Source organism: Gymnogyps californianus, chromosome 4, assembly GCF_018139145.2.
Source record: "Gymnogyps californianus isolate 813 chromosome 4, ASM1813914v2, whole genome shotgun sequence".
Classification (NCBI taxonomy): Eukaryota; Metazoa; Chordata; class Aves; order Accipitriformes; family Cathartidae; genus Gymnogyps; species Gymnogyps californianus.
In genome coordinates, this window is record NC_059474.1 from 17,132,603 (window position 1) to 17,152,167 (window position 19,565).

General features: G+C 35.9%; 1 protein-coding gene across 1 annotated transcript in view; it reads right to left on the minus strand.

The window, feature by feature from the left end:
• Positions 1–871: 871 nt before the first annotated feature.
• Positions 872–19,565, minus strand: part of PROM1 (prominin 1) — a 65,688-nt gene continuing 46,994 nt past the window's right edge. The window contains exons 12-28 of the mRNA XM_050895540.1: positions 19,191–19,350; positions 16,967–17,119; positions 15,998–16,121; positions 15,470–15,573; positions 14,970–15,054; positions 13,471–13,617; positions 13,118–13,189; positions 10,329–10,421; positions 9,147–9,200; positions 7,552–7,632; positions 7,391–7,459; positions 6,741–6,833; positions 5,073–5,188; positions 4,360–4,383; positions 3,911–3,979; positions 1,770–1,810; positions 872–1,541 (exon numbers count right to left, since the gene is read on the minus strand). Of these exons, the coding sequence (XP_050751497.1) occupies positions 1,792–1,810; positions 3,911–3,979; positions 4,360–4,383; positions 5,073–5,188; positions 6,741–6,833; positions 7,391–7,459; positions 7,552–7,632; positions 9,147–9,200; positions 10,329–10,421; positions 13,118–13,189; positions 13,471–13,617; positions 14,970–15,054; positions 15,470–15,573; positions 15,998–16,121; positions 16,967–17,119; positions 19,191–19,350 (1,463 nt within the window). The 3' untranslated portion in view covers positions 872–1,541; positions 1,770–1,791. The remainder of the gene's footprint in view (positions 1,542–1,769; positions 1,811–3,910; positions 3,980–4,359; positions 4,384–5,072; positions 5,189–6,740; positions 6,834–7,390; positions 7,460–7,551; positions 7,633–9,146; positions 9,201–10,328; positions 10,422–13,117; positions 13,190–13,470; positions 13,618–14,969; positions 15,055–15,469; positions 15,574–15,997; positions 16,122–16,966; positions 17,120–19,190; positions 19,351–19,565) is intronic.

Consider the following 19,565-nt stretch of genomic DNA (forward strand, 5'->3'; position numbering starts at 1 on the left):
TCAGGGTAAACAAATTCATTTTCATAAGATTCTACCTCAGTGAAACTCTTCTGAGACAGATCTACACAACAAAACAATTGAGAATCAAACAGCAGGTAGGTTAAGCAAGTTCTTTTTTATTTAAATGAACTGGGAACATTTTCTCAAATTAAAAATAGAAACTTTTAAAAATCTGCAGTTCTGAACATTACATATACACATATGCTACATACTGTCGATTAGAAATGTTTCCATTTATGACCTAAAAATGAAAAATTTAAGGTTATTCCAGATTAAAGACTGGTATCACTTTTCAGCATTTCTTTACAATTATATGAATGATTTACAGGATTATACCTACTTCAAGCCAATGAACCTTGCTGGAAACAAAGTTAACAATACTGATATATGAAGAGACACTATTTTAGATCAACATACCCAATACTTCACCCGCTGAAATGTTTTACCCTAGTAACATAGATACTTTTGGCCTTGTTGATGAATTCTGCTGTTCACAATTCAGCAGTGCAACTGTATGCCTAAATTCAAGGCAATAACTCTAATAGTACAAATGTTAACTCCAACTGCTAAACACATTTGAATTTCAATATTTGAAATCATATTTTGAAATCATTTAGCAAAAATAGTATCACTGCCCCCCGAAAAAGCCACAGCTTAACAGTGATACTAGTAAGGACATTACAGAAGTGAGTGTGAATGAGGAAAAGGGAGACAGAGAATGTAAAGCATTCTAAAAATCACCAACGTATGACGTCTCTCATGCTCTTTTTGAGTACTACTGAACTCTAGAAAGCTTAGCTTTTTTGCTATATTACGCATCACGCACACTCCCAACCCTCCCACCCAAAGAGTTTCAAAACAAACTTCTCCAGAAAGTCCCTTTTAGGTCTATACTGCAAAAACGACTAAATATTAAATAATTTAAAAAAAGAGGAAGAAAACAAAACTGCAACTGAACTTTTCAGAGACACAAAGAGACACTGTGGATCCCATTACACTTCAAATTTAGTCCAAAGTGGTCATTCAAGAGCACCAAATAGCAACACTGATCATGCTGGTAAATTCATTTGTGAAGAGTATTATACAATATTAAAATCTTAACTAAACACTTACAAGTTTTAAGAAAAATGTATATACAAAAGTCTCTGTATACAAAATGTAAACGTGTATGTACTGTATTTAACACAAATCAACAATTTAATATAAGAACTTGACCAATTGTCAGAGGATTGCTACGCAAAGGCTACTAATCTAATTAATTTATATTCTGTGATGTAAGGTAGAAAGCCCAGTGTAAAAAAGTAAAAAACAAAAAACATTTTAATTCAAGCCTTGAACAGTGGTATTTGAGAGGCAGTGCCCTGATCGCAAAATATTCTGTACAGTAGTTTATGGCATAACATTCAATAGTACATTTGGGATTTACAGTATGGGTGACAAAACAAGTGGCTCAGGATTTGGAAGATGAATGCAAATGCCAATACACTTGGAAGAATAATGATATATTCCTGTAGAAGAATCTTGAGCCTCATTTATATAGCCTGGAAATAATCACAAAAAAAATTCAGGAAAGTTTGATGAAGACAAAATTATAATGTAATTTAAGCAGAATGAAGGCATAGGTTTTCATATGAACATCAATAAGGTTCAATAATTTATTTTTTATTTTTAAACCTTACAGCATTCATGTTACAGAAAGCAGAGCAGCCTTCTTAAAAATAGTAAAGTAGTAATAGACCTAGAATTGACTTAAAAAGCTTATTACTTACCCCTTAATGTTTCCAGTATATGTTACCACTGTTCCACAGAGCTATACAAGAAAAAACACAAACCAAAACCATAATTTTCTTTTGCCCACAAACGGAACAGAAATACCGTGTCTAACTAAGGTGAAACAAAGACAAACTGTTCTCAAACTTTTAGCCATTTAATCAAGAATTTTTCGAACAAGAAGAAATGGATTCATGGTTTTCTCCACCAACCTTTCCGGTTATCTTTGTTTCATGATAGAAAGAAATGCTTGGATTACCTATTCAACACCACTCTTTGAGAACTTAATCCAGCCTCCAATTTTGCTCTCATAAAAATGGTGGTTGCATTTGAGGTTATTTGTATCTTCAGCATGTATATAAAAACACTAGTGTGAGATATCTATACAAATATAAATATACCTCATATAGATCTCATACTTGTATTTACATATCTTATATTTATAAAGAAAGATATTTGCATCTCTTTCCAACAAAATAATCCAGCTGATTTCGAAGGACAAAAAAACCACTACAGGATTCTTTACACCTGCAAAAGTACAGGTGTACAGAGATCTATTCAAAGTCATCTCTCTCAAAGTATCTCCCAAAATAATTTGTAGGAAATGAGAAAAAACAAGGATAGCATAAAAGCGAAGAGTTTGCTGAAATGAAAATTCAAACCAAGACTCTATTGCTATGGGAATCCCAGACTGAGAAATTCAAAGCATGTATCTCATAATTTGCAGTCTTTCAAATTATCTCAATTAGCACATCAGAAGACAGCATTGCTTCAGACTGAATCCCTACATTTTATTATGGACGCCCATTTTGAGTAACTTAAAATTTAGGAAAAGGAAGTCAGGACTGAACTAGTGGGTCTTTGTTTAAAAGATTATTTTGTGTTAGTAATTTTTAGCTTATTCAGAAACACTGTATTAAACTATTCATCAGTCACTGAAATATCACAGAAAACATGCTATGAACCTCAAGAGTACTAACATTCATATTAAAGATTCAAAGATCAGAAAGGAATTTCTAAGGCCTGAGCAATTATTAGTTTCCTCTTACATAAAATATCGAAAGTCCTTAAAACTGAGAGTCCTTAGACATGCCAGTGGAGAGTACTTTTGAATTAAACAGCTTGTAGGTTAATTTAGGGAGTACCCTTAAGCTGCAGAACAGACCATGACAATTGTGATCATAAATATCATTAAAAACATTGTTATATATAAATACTTCCTTCAGAAGGAAATGTGGAATCAAGATTTGGTCAGTAAATAATTATTGTAAATACAGTTCTAATAAATAATAATATACAACTGATGCAGCCATGAAATCTGGCAAGACTTCCAAACTTTGAGCTCTCTTAGTATTTACCCATTACTGAAAGACTGGTGATACCTTCTCTGCCAATACTCAAGCTATACTTTCGGTCATGAAGTTGCAAGTTAAGACACAGTGAGCTACAGATTTCAATCATAAACTAGATCCTTCCTTAAGCAACTCAGATATTTTGCAAACCCAAATACTGAAGTTGTGGGACATCCTATGTTATTCCTATGGAAACTGAAAGTCTCACAACTAGCTAAGGTTTTACAGCACAGAAGTTGTAGAGACAGAAAAGAACCCACATCTCCTCCTTTTTAAACATAACTTGAATTTCTTATTTTGTGATGTTACACTAGTCCTACCCATGCAGAAACACCCATTTTCTCTGTTCATGTTTTCTGCATACCCTGGATCACCTGCCTTTTGCACAGGAAAAGCTCTTCTCCTCATGATCTAAAAAATAAAACAACTTAGGAGTAAGAATGCATCCCATCCTATCACTTTCAACTGCTATCAGAGTATTTTAATATGTTTATCAATTTAGGACCACCCACTGCACTAGATAAGTACCTAATTACCTGGATTTTAAGGTCAAATTTAGGAAATTGCTTTGTTAAGTTGCTGGAAATTACTACATTATCTGCTGTTATGTAAAGAATATTTGAGAAATATAAATCATACAGCATTTGCTATAGTGAGTAATCATGCAAAAAACCCATATATAAAGAATTAAGTGATTCACTTTAAAACGTGCAGAAAATTGGACAGGTGATTAATATAGCAGATTAAGTAAGGGCACATGAAGGCATGCAGTTTCAGACTTGGTTTACCTTGTAAAAACAGGATTGTGTATACCATATAAATGCTCTTTATGATAACCATTATTACCATTTTCTGTACTGTAATAAAATAAATACACCAAGAAAGACCATGTTAACTATAAGATGCACTATGTACAGTATGGCTTCTAAGACATGTACATGGATGATGGTATTATATGCAAAGATAAACTGTGTCTGTACAATAGAATATAACTTTTTCTTTGTAACATTCAGGAGTTATGGCATAATTATAATTTTACATTTTTAAATATTTTTATATTCTCCAAAAATTAATTAATTATTTTGCTATTCTTGTTAAGTTGGATACTCTAGTATAATCTATAAAGTCTGGTGAAACAGAACCTGTTACCTCTTTTGAAGTAACAAGTTACATTAAAAATATAAACCCTCCCACCTGAATAAAATAATTTTAACAAATACCAGCAAAAGTGTCTTACATTTTCGTGGGTATAGTTTCGACACTAAAAAAACACAGAAAAGGAGCAGTAATTAACTAGACACTAATAAGTGAGTAATTTTAGCTGTGCATGCTTGTTTCTGCTCTACTGACTTGTGAATGTGTAATGAAAAATGATCAGTGTGAAATTTGAGAAATGCAGTGCACAGGCTAACTGAACAATGAGCAAAACAAAGAGTAGAAAAGAAAATAGTAAAAACAAAACTGATGGGAAAATATGTAAGAACAGTTATCATAAAGTAAAATGCCAAGTCCCTGAGACAGAGGAACTGCAATTGAAAAAGGAAAGACTGGTTAGGAATAACTAAGACAATAAGAAAGCAAATAGTTAATTCAAGGAGATTACAAAGCAGGCATAATTCACCTTAAGAGGTTACTTAGCAAAGCTAATCACTTGCACATTTGGAAGGTATTTACATAAACGCTGTACACGAAGCTCTGAAGATCTCATTCTGAAATAAGTTTCTCAGAGCTAGCAATATCTGTACAGAATCGTGGCAAGTCAAGGCAACCAAAGCCCACCTGCATGAAGCACTTTGCAGGCACCAACCCAAACCTGCAGTATTTCACAAGAACATGCAGTTCTAATCTGACAGTACAGAAGGTTTAAGGATTATAGCGCCTTCATGTGAGACACTAGAAAAAACATTTCAATCCATTTGCCATTTAGCTTACTTTGGAGTATATACTTACTCATCATATACATCCTCTGTATCCATTCTGCGATAGTATTTGGAGAGTTTTACAGCAAAAATTATGGCAGGAATTAAAAATATTGAAGAGCCTCCCAAACCAAACCAGAAAGTATTCTGAAACAAAGCAAAATCCAGGGAAAAAAGGTCACAGAGAAAATTTATCAGAAGAGTACTGAATCCTTGCTTGATATTCTAAGCATTGTAACTGGAAGAACACAGTAGAAATTAGCGGCACTGGTCTTTGTGGACCACCTGAGGCTCCTTATACTAGTGTGGAACAGGGCGTGATAAGCATTCTCCACTGTCACCATGAACTAAAGTAAGAACACCACTGTCTTACAAATGTAACCAAACAGGAATACGTCCAAAGTTGCTCAAAGCTACACAGCCATAGTGCTCTAAGAAGTTATTTCAATGTAGTCAGCCTTGGGCTAGAAAGTAATTTTGTGTCTCAGCATTAATTTACTAGCCACATTATTTCTTTTTCCTTTCTTGATATTTTAAAGCATTTGTCTTTCTTGCGGTTCTTGTCAAAATCTGAGTTTCTAGCACTTTCTCAAGATACTTTTCAACTTGCTAACTGCAGCCTGTTTGTGTAACTAATTTCATTATCATACAGTTGAACTGATTTATCACCAGATGTTAAAATGATGATTTTTCAAATTTGGTTTGTATTGGCTGGAGGCATTTTGACTTATAAGTGACTCAGCTAAGTTATATCATCAGGAAAATCATGGTCCATCTCCCACCAGATGGTTAGTGGCTACACAAAGGAGAACAGAAGCTCTGTAACATATGAGATCATCAATGAGTACAACATGATTCTGGCAAGTTAGGAGGTTTTCATGGTTAAGCATTATCAAGGTTAAGCATTATCAAGGTTAGAATGCTTTGGCTTTGACTGGTTACATGCATTTACATTGGTATGATTAGGACCTGGCTAAAAGTGCCATAAAGCTAAATAATAGCTAGGAGATGTTTTAGGTGGCTTCCAGGCATGTGGTTTCTTATTCTGTTTTTAATACATGCTGTCATCTTTCCAAGCTCTTTTGGCAAGATGAAAAAGCCAATATCGCCCTTATATACTGCTACCAGTCATGCTCAAAGTCTCCACTGTACAGGAATGAATCAAGATCTGTCTCCTACAAGTCAAGTGATAAAACCTCATTCAGGTTTTCTAGATTCCAGGAAAGATACTTGAGAAAGTTCTTCCTTGGTATTTCTCACTTACTTCCTGCCCCCACCCCATCCCCTTAAGTTAGAAATAGTTACAGCTGAAACTTCAGATCTTTATGCTTTTCCATTTCAAGGTGGTTCAGAATCAAGCCATCAAACTGAAACCCACGCCTTCCAGAATTTTTATTCCAAACCAGTAGTACTGTATTTACTTTGCAATGCAAGTTGCAAGAAATTTAGTAAGAACAGTTAATTTTACAGAATTCTTGCTAATAGAATCCTAAGTTTAATGGGAACCTAAAACAAGTCCAGCACTGGTTTGGCTTTGGACTTGATCCAGATCACAATATTTTTTCCTTGCATAACTTTGGATGTGATACTTTATTATCATACTTCAGAATAGTCTAGCCAGAATAATTAAACGCAGATTTATGTTCAAATAATTTCCCACTTGATGCCCCACTTCTGAGTAACAGAAAATATTTCTTACCACAGAATCAGTTATATAGCTGCACAAAAAAATATCTACTGCTGTATCTATCACATTGGCAACAGGCTTGCATGCTGCTACCTCCATGGCAATCTGAAACACAGATTAAAAAAAATACAGTTTGAAGTATCTAACAGAATAAAATAAGAATCTCAAAACTTGCTTACAGTTACAGATACTGTTTACTAAATTGTTATCTCTCACCCTATCCAAATTCAAAATAAATTCCAGTGGGATATGCTATCAACTGAACATCTTTAAAACATCAGCTTACTTTCTCAAAGGCTGCAGCTGAAGAAAGAAAAATAAAACAAGATGCTAATGACATCAATTTGAACTAAGCAAGGTCAGGCTCAGTGCAGCATTAGCACAAATAGTAGATTTCAAGCTAGTCCTGGAAAAATGATACTATGTTAAATTTGCATTTTATTCCAATCAACACAACTCATCATTTCTATTTACTTCAAACACAACAAAACTATTTACAGAAGATAAGTCTTCCCCTTCATAATAAGTACAAATATTTTACAAACTGAAACTATAAAACATACTATCAAAGTAACGTTTTTCTTATTATTGTTATTATTTAGCTTTATAATGTTTTTTTTAAATGCAGCTTCTGTCAATGAAGTAAATTAAATGCACCTTACCGACTCCTTGACCCACTCAATGTATTGCTCAAAATAGCCAACTATGGTATCCATGTACTTTTTTGTCTCCTAGGAACAGACAAAAGTAAGTGAACAAAAGTAAGTGAACCTCTATCTCCATGACATCATAAATTAATGTACTTTAATCAAATAAAGCTTACCTGGACAATAACTAGGGAAGCGTTGTTATTTATGAGAAGCTGGGCAGCATTAACAGCGCTAATGACATTTTTCACCTTAACCTGGAGAGGAAGAGATGGCATTTAATATAAATAAATCCCTTTCAGGCTGTTACAACGGCTCTGCAGCCATTGTCGGGAACCTATTCTCTTGATAAACCAGCGTCACTGTCCCGTCAAAACCTGACAAAACATGCAATTCCAGACAGAACATGAGCCTGCCTAACGATTCATGATCATCTGACAAAATTCTCTCACTACTAAAAAAGGGTGGTATCAGTGGTTACGAACAGTATCTTTTCCTGGAACCTATGTAACTAATTTATATACTAGATCAGCTTTCTCTTCCAGTCTCTTTTCCTTTCCTTAAGTGTAGAAATACTTTCATCAATGTATGTATATACACTACAGGCACACACAGTGCACAGGAAGAGAACAGTGGGCCATATACTATCACAACTCTGGATTACTAGAGTATGATTCTATACAGCTAGAATATGCTCCTAATCAATATCCAAAAGGATCGAGACACTTCTTCAATATATGTACAACCCCATAAAGTATCTCAAAGAACACACACAAAGGATAATGTACATACAGCCTGAAACTGCAGAGATGTTTCTTAAATATACTTAAGGGTCAAACATCATCCTTTTCTTATCAATATCTTATTTCATGGCTTCTTACTTCCCTATCCAGGTTCAAATCACAGATTCTAAAAGAAATCTAGCTGGTCTGCTGCTGTGGATGGGTGAAAAACTTAATGGGAAGAACGGAGGTAGGCATGGCCCATCAAGCTGTTGTGACTATGACTCTTAAGTGCTAGCTAGTGTGGCTGGATTCTTGCTACCAGAGCCAAGGAAGGCTGGTGGCGACAGAAAGCTTTGCTGCCAGAAAAGTAACCATCCTGTTGCTTATTCTCCTGAGTCCAGCGAAGCGTGAAGGTAGCTGCACTCATTGTGGTGCAGGCACTAGCTACTACTTAGAGGGGAAACGTGGGCTGCCCTGGGGAAGCCTCTATACAGATCCACGTTCCCACAGCAAGGCTGATGCTGCAGAAACAGGAAGGTAATGAGTAAAATGCTAAAGAAACAGGCCCCAGTGGGAACTGGACTTTGGACAAGAGGTAGTTAAGGATGTGAATCACAAAGCTCTCTTTTCTCAGTTGTATTTTTGCGTTTTGTTTCTTGATTGTCCCCCCCCAGTTTTGCATTCAAGGATTCTAGAAAAAACAACTACATTTTTAGGAACATGAATAACACAATATATGGAACTGTGCTGAAGTCTATTTTATCACGTTACAATTAAGTTTACCATTCATACTTCAAAAAAATATCCCAAACATTCTTTTTTTTTTTTTCTTTTTTTCTCCTCTGTAAGGAAGGGAAAGCCAGGGTAGAAAAAGCTGTGCAGAAGAGATATCTAAGTCCCTGTTACTACCTCAATGCATTACAATCTCTTCCAATAACAGAACAGCTAGAAATAGAAAAAGCTGTGCTGAAAATATATGCCCTGCATATGTGGTGGATGGATTTAAAGCACATAAAGCGTTCCTGTTGCCAGAAAGAAAAGCTTACCATAAGTTCAGATGATGTCCTCTTCAGTAACCTAATGCTCTGATTTAAAGTGCTCTATTAGAAAGGGGGGGAAAGATTCAAGTCATTACTACAGGTAAGAGCCCACCTGTTTTAACATTATATGCATGCTTTGATCTTCTATAGATTATTTTGTTTCTAATACAACATATCACATTATATATAGTAACAACAGTTGTACTAAAACTAATATATTGTGTTTCTAATCGTTGAATCAGTATTTCACTGACAGCACTAAGTAGTTATGAATTGTGTACTGGAAGACTTCAGATTTAACTAAAGTTAGTAGCAATAAACTTAGTAAGATTTATTTGGCGGGAAGAGAGAACAGTTAAAATCGGAACCAAGTGTTCAGAGGATTCTATATTGTGCAATTTCAGAAGGGAAAAAGCACTTACCCTAGCTTTAACATATTTCTTGACAGTCAGTTTTGTAAAAGGAAAAAGAGATGAGAATAATTAGGAGTTAATTAGGAAAGAACAGCATAGAATCAGAGTGGAACAGAAGACCTAATGCTTTTCTACAAGAGGGCTTTGATAGGGGCAGAAATACTGTATCAGATGCTAGGATAAACTGAAAGTCTTCATGTTATGTAGAGGAAAAAGCAACACCTAGCATGTATGAGATTCACAGCTTGATACTATACAAATCAGTGCCTGGCAAATCAGGCAGAAGAAGCCCTTTCACATCTTTTATAGTATCAATAAAAAAGATTTTTCTTTGGCTCTAAATACAACTGTCAGAAGTTTCCAATTCCAACACTGTTAGGTGATTGCTAACTAAAAGAAATAAAGTGTGAAAGTGATAACTGCTTTTACTACTGAAGACAAATGGTAAGCAAAAGAGAAAATGGGTGATTTAAGGTTAGAATTTTGTAAAGTTCTCCCCTGCTTCCTCTTTTATTCATATATAATCACAAACAGATACAGAAAAAAATGAGGAAGAAAAAGGTCATTATTTTAGACAGTATTATAAAGTAGTAGTATTATAAGTAGGCAACTATTTATTAAACACATACTTTAACCAGATTAGTCTTCAGTGACACAATGCAAATGTGATCTGTGCTTATATAATAGCAAAAGTCCAGCTTTCTAAACTGTATTTAAGAGATTTAGAGATTCATATGTTCTACAAATATGTTTTAATATTGCTTTAATATTTTACCATAGCTTGCTCTAGTGGAACAACTTGCTGGTTATGAATCATTCGAATGTTGTTTGCGTGTCCTTTTAAGGCATTTTCCAGTGCTCCTTTTGGCTGCAAAAAATGCAATTATGCAGTATTGTTTAGTAGTCTCAAAGCTTTCCAACAAAGCAAAGAACAATGAAAGTTGCACATTATACTCATCCACTGCAAAACAGCTGATGCTAATAATGGGATATGACAAAGTGAATTCCTCAACACAAGGAGGGAAAAAATCACTATATTAATAATTCAAACCTCAGCAACCAAAACAGATATATTATACTGCTTTTCTGGCTACAACATTATCAGCACAGATTTAACTGAAGAGAATTTTCACATGGTGCACTAAGTCACTTTAAATACAGAAGAGCGAGCACATCCCCCTCTCACTCGCCACACGCCAGACTTCATCACAAGAATCCTGCAGCACGGCACCCTGGTGGGGACGAACATCTCCCAGTCATGGGTACTTGCTTTTGTTTTGGGCACTGTGGACATCACCCTGAGGCACACTCTGCTTTCTGAGGGGCATTTTTAAATATTTTCAACCAGTAGCTTGGAAAGGCGTCTGTGAAGGGTATTTTTCATTTTTGTGACTCCTGCCTTTCAGTCAGAAGATACGAGTTTGTGCCCTGATTTTGAAAACCAAATGCCTGTCTGGAGCTCACACATGTTGCAAAATACTGCAAAATTTGATTTTACTCTCAGAAATACATTTCCATTTCCTTTTGGTGGCAAAATCACTTGGCTCCCTGCATACACACTGCATACACAGTGAATACACACTGTTAACTCCCTTTCGGAACTGTAATAATGGCAGACCTCAATGCTCAGAGATGAGTTTGCTTCCTGTTAAGTGTTCGTGTAAGCGGTCAGCTGCGGTCACTGAACAGCTTCAGGATGCTTCATCTCCTGTACTGACAAGCTGAATTCACTTACCTAATAACACCTGTAGGTGGTATTGCTCCCTCCTCCATACCCTGTCCCCTTGGTTTGATGCAAGTTTTATTCCATTTGTTCCTTCCAGTGTAAAAACATATGCTGAATTTTGTGTAAGGTGCCAGAAAATGCAAACTACACATCCAAAGTTCATTAATTCCAAAAGGTTTTAGTTTATCTTTTAATTGATTGTTCTTGTAAACTCTAAGAGCTATCACTAATAACAAAGCGGGATTATAAAATATCCTTGGAAACCAGTATCAATTTTGAAACAATCTAACTTTTGTAATACGTCATATTGTTGTGGGGTTTTTTGGTTGTTTTTTGTTTTTGTTTTTTTTTTAAGACATTTCATAATTACACTAAATAGCATCACAAGGAAGAAATAAAAATGTACACTGTGACAGTGAACACATTTAATATTGTATTTGTCTTTTATATGAGGAAATTATTCTGCCTGATCTATTCTCAATTCTCATGCTTCCTTTAGATTCTATCACAAAAAAATAATGAAAAACCAATCTACCAGCACAATATATTTTCCTTTATGGAGATATGTAGAATATACCTTTCAAGAGACATCTCAGAGGCAATTCTATGTAAGACATAACACGTTTGAAGAACCTCAGCTTTCACTTAGAAAACAGTCCCAAAACAACAGGAAAAACTCCCCACCTGTATACCCTTCAAAATGGCACAGTAAAAACTGAAAATGGAAATGAAGTGTGGCCAAAGCTACTGGTATCTGTCCAAGTTAGCAGACAACCTACACGAGTAAACAGGCAATGTGCGGCTCACTTGCAGTGCTTGAAGAGGATGCTAACTACAATACAAAAAAACCATGAGCAGCCTAACCTTGACATGAGTGCACACGTGGCAGAAAAAAATAAAATGCAACAGGTGTGATCAAATTATGCAAAAAGTTGGAGTAAACACACCAGGAGCCTCTACTGGTGCCCTCCTCTCCCTGAAGGAGGGATGGATATCTGATAAATTCCAAACAGCATGGTCTCACTCTGCTGTCTGCGTCCCTTAGTGATCCAAGCGATTGTAGTACGTGTGCAGCATAACTCTTTCTCCTACATCACAATGCAGGAATCTGTCCTGGGCCAGTGTCCAATCTAGTGTCCAAACTATAACTCTCATTTTGAAAAATAAAGTGACCTTGACATGCATACAAACATATCAACTGAATATTCACTATCTGTTAACACAGCTGTGTCATTCTGCAGATTCATTTGCGGGCAATGTTGTAGCTATACCCTCTGACCACTGTCCATGTGTCTGCATTCAAAAAGCCCTTCAGAGCAGAGAGGATCTGTTTTTTGTGCATTCTCTCTCCACAATACAGCCCCAGTTCTCATTAGAGCCCTTATGAGCTGCCACAGTATTAATTTTATTGCTAATTGCAAAATCTTCTGCTCACTAACTGAAAGAAAATTAATTCAAATCATCTTTTCCGTCATGATCTAACCAATTTTTCTTCCAACTGGGACCCTAAAATGTACACAGTATAACAGGAAATATGCAAACGGAGTATTCCCCTCATTTCTTAAGCAAACAGTGGAATTTAGGAAATTACACTTCCAAAGCAGAAATTGTACAACAGTTAGCATACAAAAATCAATAATTAGCAATATTTAAAATACAGCTCATATGCAACTTTGTTCTTGAAAGTTTTTCCTTACATGACAATGCATCATGTATCTAAGTGTCTGAAGTACAAGAATTCTCCCATAGGAAGTCTAAATACTTGGCTATGTATTTACACGTATATAATATATAAATGATGCATTTTATGTATTATTGTATTAGTGAATTAAACTTACCAGCTGGTCTGCTCTTGCTTCTAAGTCATTAGCAAATGACAGAAGATCAACCTTGGTAACACTTTTATTGATCTGAAACAAGATGTGAACAGTAGGGGGGGGGGGGAAAGGGTATGTTGTTATTGCATATACAGACTGTTTGCACTTAACCACACCACCTACTCTGTCTACCCTTTATTTCTTTACATGTTTATTGACCTTAACTTCTGAAGTGCTTTTGCTCCAAGTTTTGTGATTCTTCAAAACATGCCCTTTCACACAAAAGCAGATTTTTCTCTGTTTTGCCCATTGTTAAAGAAACATTTCATTTTATGCTTTGTCCCAGTTGTGTCTCTAGTTTGCTACAGTCTCACCTCTGTCAAATATGCTGCAAAGTTTATCCCTTCTATTCCTGAAGAGCTGAAATTCAGAAGATTCTCCTTCCCAATTTCATCCAGCAGAATGATTTTGCTGAGATTTATCTGAATATGTTCAATTTTAAGTGCTACATCTTCTGTATACTGAGAGGGAAACAAAATAAAGCACAGAATTAGTTTGCACCCAGTGTATATTTCCTCTATAGCCCCCCCTCCAAGCATCTTGCTTTTGCTGACTCATCACTTCCATGAAGAAGCACACATTGATTTTTGCTTACATCAGTTTAATTCAATTAACTTTGATAGAATCCACCAGGTAGTGTTCTTCCCTTCCCTGCAGTATCCACACAGAACATGCCATGTTCTAACCTACCTATGCATCTTTCCTACCAAGGAATTACTTGCCTTCCATTACGTTTTAAGCGCGCTTCTCTGAATAGATGTTAGTCCTTCCTAAGAGGAGACTGAGATAAAACAGAACTCTCTTTCCCCTCCAGGAAATGTTATCCTTAAAAATTTTAAGTTCTACCCCTGGCCCTAATCAAGGAAACGTAGAGAATTCAGTATCTCAGCTATGGACAGGAAAGACACTGTCTGCTGTATTGGCCACAGGACTGGATGAGACTCCTCTAAATATGTTTAGTAGTGACTAAAGATGACTTGCTTATTGTTACCTGAAGTCTTCCTGCACTGCACCCAAATCTAAAATGTTACCTGTCCTGCACAGGCCACAGAGCAACAGATGAGGAATCTGGAAACCTGACTTCCTTCCCAGCCTCCACGATTAGTGTGTTGCAGAAAATCAAAATAGTTTTCCCTCTTAATGAATCTTCCCTGTACATTTTAATTGTGTATTATTTGGGGCAGGGACCGTATCTAGTAAGTGTGGATACAGTGCCTGGCAGAACAGAACACAGATCCCCTAGGGGTTGCTGTAACAAAGATCAGTATTATAGGCAACCCAAAAATTAGTAGTCATGTAATGACAGTGCAGTCATGTATTATTACAGCTTAACTGAAAAGATTTTATTTTATCCCAACTCCTTCCCACTGAAATCAGAACCATTCTTAGGAGCATAGCATATCATATCCTGGATCAACATAAATCTGACTGGAATCAGAAGAGAACACACCAAGAAAGGTGTTTATATAAAGAGCAAGACTCTCATTAAACATCGTAAGCAGCCTTTGGAAGATGCTAGACTTGAACCTTCTATGCAAGTTTCAAAATTAAAACCAACATTATCATCAGCACCCATAAAAAAAGTGCATCAGAAAACCTTCCATGGCCCACTGAGACTGGTAAAAAACATCTTATTTGTAAACAGAATTCTTTCCTTCAAATTAGCTTGGACAGTTCTTGCCTCCTTGAAGGATGTATTGTATATAAATACCAAAATCCCATAAAACCCAGACATGCTATACTGTGTTTAATAGCAAACATCTCTCCAGCCGTCAAAAATAATCATGCACTCACTCATACTTTCTTTACTTACCATACTAATATTAAGAAATTCATTGATATTGAACAGGTGTTCTAGGTGAAGTGAAGTATAAATTCCTTTGTTTTCCTTGCAATCACTATAAAAATAAAAATACATACATCAATCTAAAAAACACCCTGAGGACCAAGTGTTAAGAGAATGATAAACAATGTTTTCATATTCTAAGAAAATCAGCCCTTTAAAAAAGTTCCGGCTATATTTTTTGAAGCTCAGTCTATAAAAAAGCAAGTAATTAACAATTTCTGCTGGTCTCAAAGATGCAAAATATTTTATCAAAAAGCTCAACTAGTATTGTTATACAATATTACACTAAGACTACCTCTAATAACTCACATATAGGAGAAAATTGCTTTTGCTAGTGACTCACTAGAAAATCAGAATGCCTTCTGCAACACATGCGGTTTTTGCATGTGCTTGAAATATGAAGCATGGAAGATACCACAAAAACAATATGTATAAATTGAATTAAATCTTGACCATAACTTGAATACCTGTACACTTTTTCAAAAGTCAAGTTAATATTCGGATTTTTAAACAGGATGCCAGAAAGATAGTTTTTCCAGTGTTGATTTAGCAAGTAGGGAGTATCCAAAACCTAGAAGACAAAATTCAGTAATGTTACTATAATTCCAAGTTTTCAATTCATTAATTTATTCATATGCGATCTTTTGACACATACCCACATCTAAGCTTATCAACCACTAATGGAAATACAGGCAAAACAGTGAATTCAACCTCTCTGGTGCACAAAGTGAATATTAAAGCTCCACATCACCAAGAAATGCTGAATCACAGAAAAATTTATCTCCAAAGGAAGACAGACATGCAGTATTTACACTGCAAAGCAAATTAAACCAAGAAAGGATGAATGTGTCTATTCCATGCGTAAGGGGAAAGTAAAACCAGATCCAAACTCACTTGAAGTGTCCCATAAAAAAATAATATGCCATACATAACTGACAAGACCATTGGGACTCATGGGGATGCTACTCATTGTTTAATAACTTGAATAACTTCACCTTGAATAAAGTTTTATCTTCAAAGGGCTCACAGACCAGCTTTTCTACATTTCCACCTGTGACAAAAGTGAGCACCACGACAATCATCAGCACCCAGGAGAAAAGAAAACTGAATCCAACACCACTGAAAAAGAAATAAGTTGAGTAAGTTTTTGCTTTTTAAGAACAAAGTATATATACTTGGGGTAATAGTGAAGCCAACAGTTAGCAGCTGTAACAGAGATATGAAAACTGGTAGATGGTTGAAATACTTCTGTTTTCCAAATATGTCCTTGCCTTCTGAAACGTCTTTTATGTTTCAGCCCTGTAAAGTCTTCAGCTAAAGCGCATCTAAAATGCTCACATTTGCATTGGACATGCAAACTCTTTTAACAGTTAAGAGCCACAAAAGCATACAATTTTCTTTTTTAAATTCAACTCTCTAGCCTTGTGCTCTCAAAGGAGTTTCAGACAGATTTCAGATGCAATCTCCTCTGGCACCCAGCAGAAATGACTTTAAACCACTACTGGGAACTTCCAGAAGCAACCCCAAATCTCTTGAAGTGCTCTGAGAAAGGCAAGTGTTTCTTGTCTCCTCACATGTTGTTTTTTTTTTCCCAAGCAAATGCTCAAAAAAGCATGTACTAAAAAGCTATGAATTCCCTTTATATTTTCAATTACCTGTTCCCAGTTTTTGCAATTTCCAAATGGGCTTATGTAGAAATTCCTTAGCTACAGCACTGGCCTTAAAACAGTAGATTCAGAGGTTTTATCCTTCAGCTATGATCCTCAATGAAAGAGCAACCCAAAATCCCCAAGCCCCTCAGTGGAAGTACGTGAGATCAATATTTATTTTTGCTCTTTTTTTTTTTCAGCACATATACATAGATAACAAAACAAATTCTTTTCATACATACGTCCTTCAAAATCAATAAAACAACCTTCAACTGGTACCTTTTTTTTTATATTTCACCCATAAGTGAAACTTACGCCATAAGAAAGTTTCCTCCAGTGTTGGAGATGCAGCCTCTGGTTGTTGGAGAAGCATGTTTATCATAACCACAGGTGCCACATAGCAATCCAAGATAGTAAAAGACCAGAATCAGGACCACCATGCAGCACAGAATGAGACAACCCAGCCACCTAAGGAATAAAAGCCGAAGTGCTTGGTTATTAGCATGCAAAGAACACACTGGAGACCTGCAGAATACATCAGGCAATACTATATTCCCAACTTGCCCACTTGTGGTTCTGTTTGAGCAACAAATGTTAGCAATTAAAAAATGTTTTTCCTACACTACCATGTATTTTGGGCCAGAACATAATCACTGTTGGATTATAGACAGCTGCTACCGAAGGGTTGGGGAACAAACATCACAGGAACAAGGTGTTCCCAACCCCAGTTACTGCAAGTGGACTGTACTGAAGTGTCGAAGTGCTCCAAGCGGAGCAAACAATGACTCAGAGGAGGCAGATGCTCAAACGGTCATTTACTCAAAAAGCAATGGAGAAATTTATGAATGTGGACTGGCCATTGGTCGTGAAGTACATAATCGCTCTTACTGTAAGGCTTACTACTTTTTGCGCACAGTGTGTTAGGCTTGTAATTGTAAATAACTGTATTTAAGACTATTAAAACCTAGGCTTTTTATGTCTGTGCTGGAATGCTTTCCATGTATGGAGCAGTTAATGGAACTTGATCAGGTGAAAAGTCTTGGATAGGAATTGAACTTTCATTTTTATTAATTAAATCACATAACAGTTCTATCTGCCCACATATTTGGAGCACATCCATTTATTCACACATTTTATATCTCATTCCAGCCTTTCACCCTCTCCCAATTCCCTCTGCTCTTCCTTTTTCCTTCTGTCGTCACTTCTCCCAGCTTATATTTCTTACATTCCCTTTTCTCCTCCCTGTACCTTTGTAGAGAGGAAGTAAGAACCCAAAAAATTAGAAAAAGGAATATTGTAATGAATATGCATAGCCAATAAAGAGAAAGAAAAACACTAATGCTGACAGGCACATTGGTGAAAGAATACTTATTAAGAACTACAAATAATGCACCTGTAATTAAGAAAGAGATAGACAGAAAACAATTTGGACAACTACAGGCTTGTTGATTTCATTTGTACTTGAAGTACTACTAGGTTAGGTTTGACAAGAACGGGTATTTAAGTGCCATGTAGATGAGATTTATTTCTCCACTTTTTTGAATCTAAATACAAAATTAACAGAGGCATACTGTAGCAGAATGAAGCAATATATTTATTTGGTTAAATGCAATCTAAGCTTCAAAGAAAATATTGATAAATTTGTCAAATTAAGGCTCACCACAGAAACTGCCAGATAAGGAACGGGCTAAAGGTAAGGTTATAAGCAAGGTTCTTAAAGTTCAGCCTTCTGTACACTTTTATCTAACATTGCATTAAAGCCATTAGCACACTTATTCTGTAGCAGTGAAACTGATTATGACACAAAGACAGAAGCAACTATCAATTACAGGATCAAGTGGAGTGTCAAAATGTAGGGAGAACTTGATAAGCTTGAGGACTGAAACGACTAAATCTGGACAAAGTTAAATGGTATGAAATAAAAAGCTTTATGCTTCAAAATATGAGATTATTACTCAATTATAGGAGTCACACAAGTCTCAAATAGGAAGAATATGTTTTTCTCAAGGTATAATCAACCCCTGCATTCACACGGACAAGTACGACACCAGCAGGAACAAGCATGGGTGCACAAAGATTTACAAGGTATGAAGCAGAATCCCTGCTACTCCTCCTCTGTGGCAGAAAGGGTGCAATAAAAAGGGACTGGCTTCAAGGCCTCTCTGGTCCTATGCTCTTGCAACTTACCTGCAGCTCAACAAAAACAAGTCTTAAATAATAAGTCACCCTGGCATTGTGAAACAATCCATTCCTTTATGCATTACATCTTTGACATCTACCTACGTCTATCCTTCCTGAAAAAGACCTGAAGGCCTACAGAGTAGAAACTACCTCTTGCTCTGTAGTGGAACAGCACCCAGTTGTTGATTAGCTGCAGTTTTGGCTTTTACCAAAATGCCAGTAACAAACAATTGCCTTATAGCATCTTTGTTTCACTGCGTTCATCATTAATGGTTTAATTGCCTTCACAGAACATTAAAATATTATGAAGTATTAACAACAGGTAGCACTTCACTCCTGCCTTATTTCCTGTACATACCTGTAGAAATCGTACTGCTCCACTACCGGAAAATAATCTTGAACGTATGCTTCACTCTGTGTAAGATATATCGTCAAATCTGCTATAATCTTCTGAACAGGGAGCGTTTTTGTGAAGGTAGTGATATTTGAACCAATGGATTCCAGGACGTTTTTGATATCTAAAAGAATAAACATATTGCACTGTTACAGATTCATAGAAGAAATTTACATTTCATGTATGCATTATAAAATGCTATTAAGCCATTTGCCACATGTAACAAGCAAGCCATGAAGACAAGTGTGAGGAAGAGACAAGAAGGCAACAAAAACATTGAGCTTCGAAGTAACAATGGCATTTTAAAACGTACACTTTATTTTTAGCATTCAGTTTAAT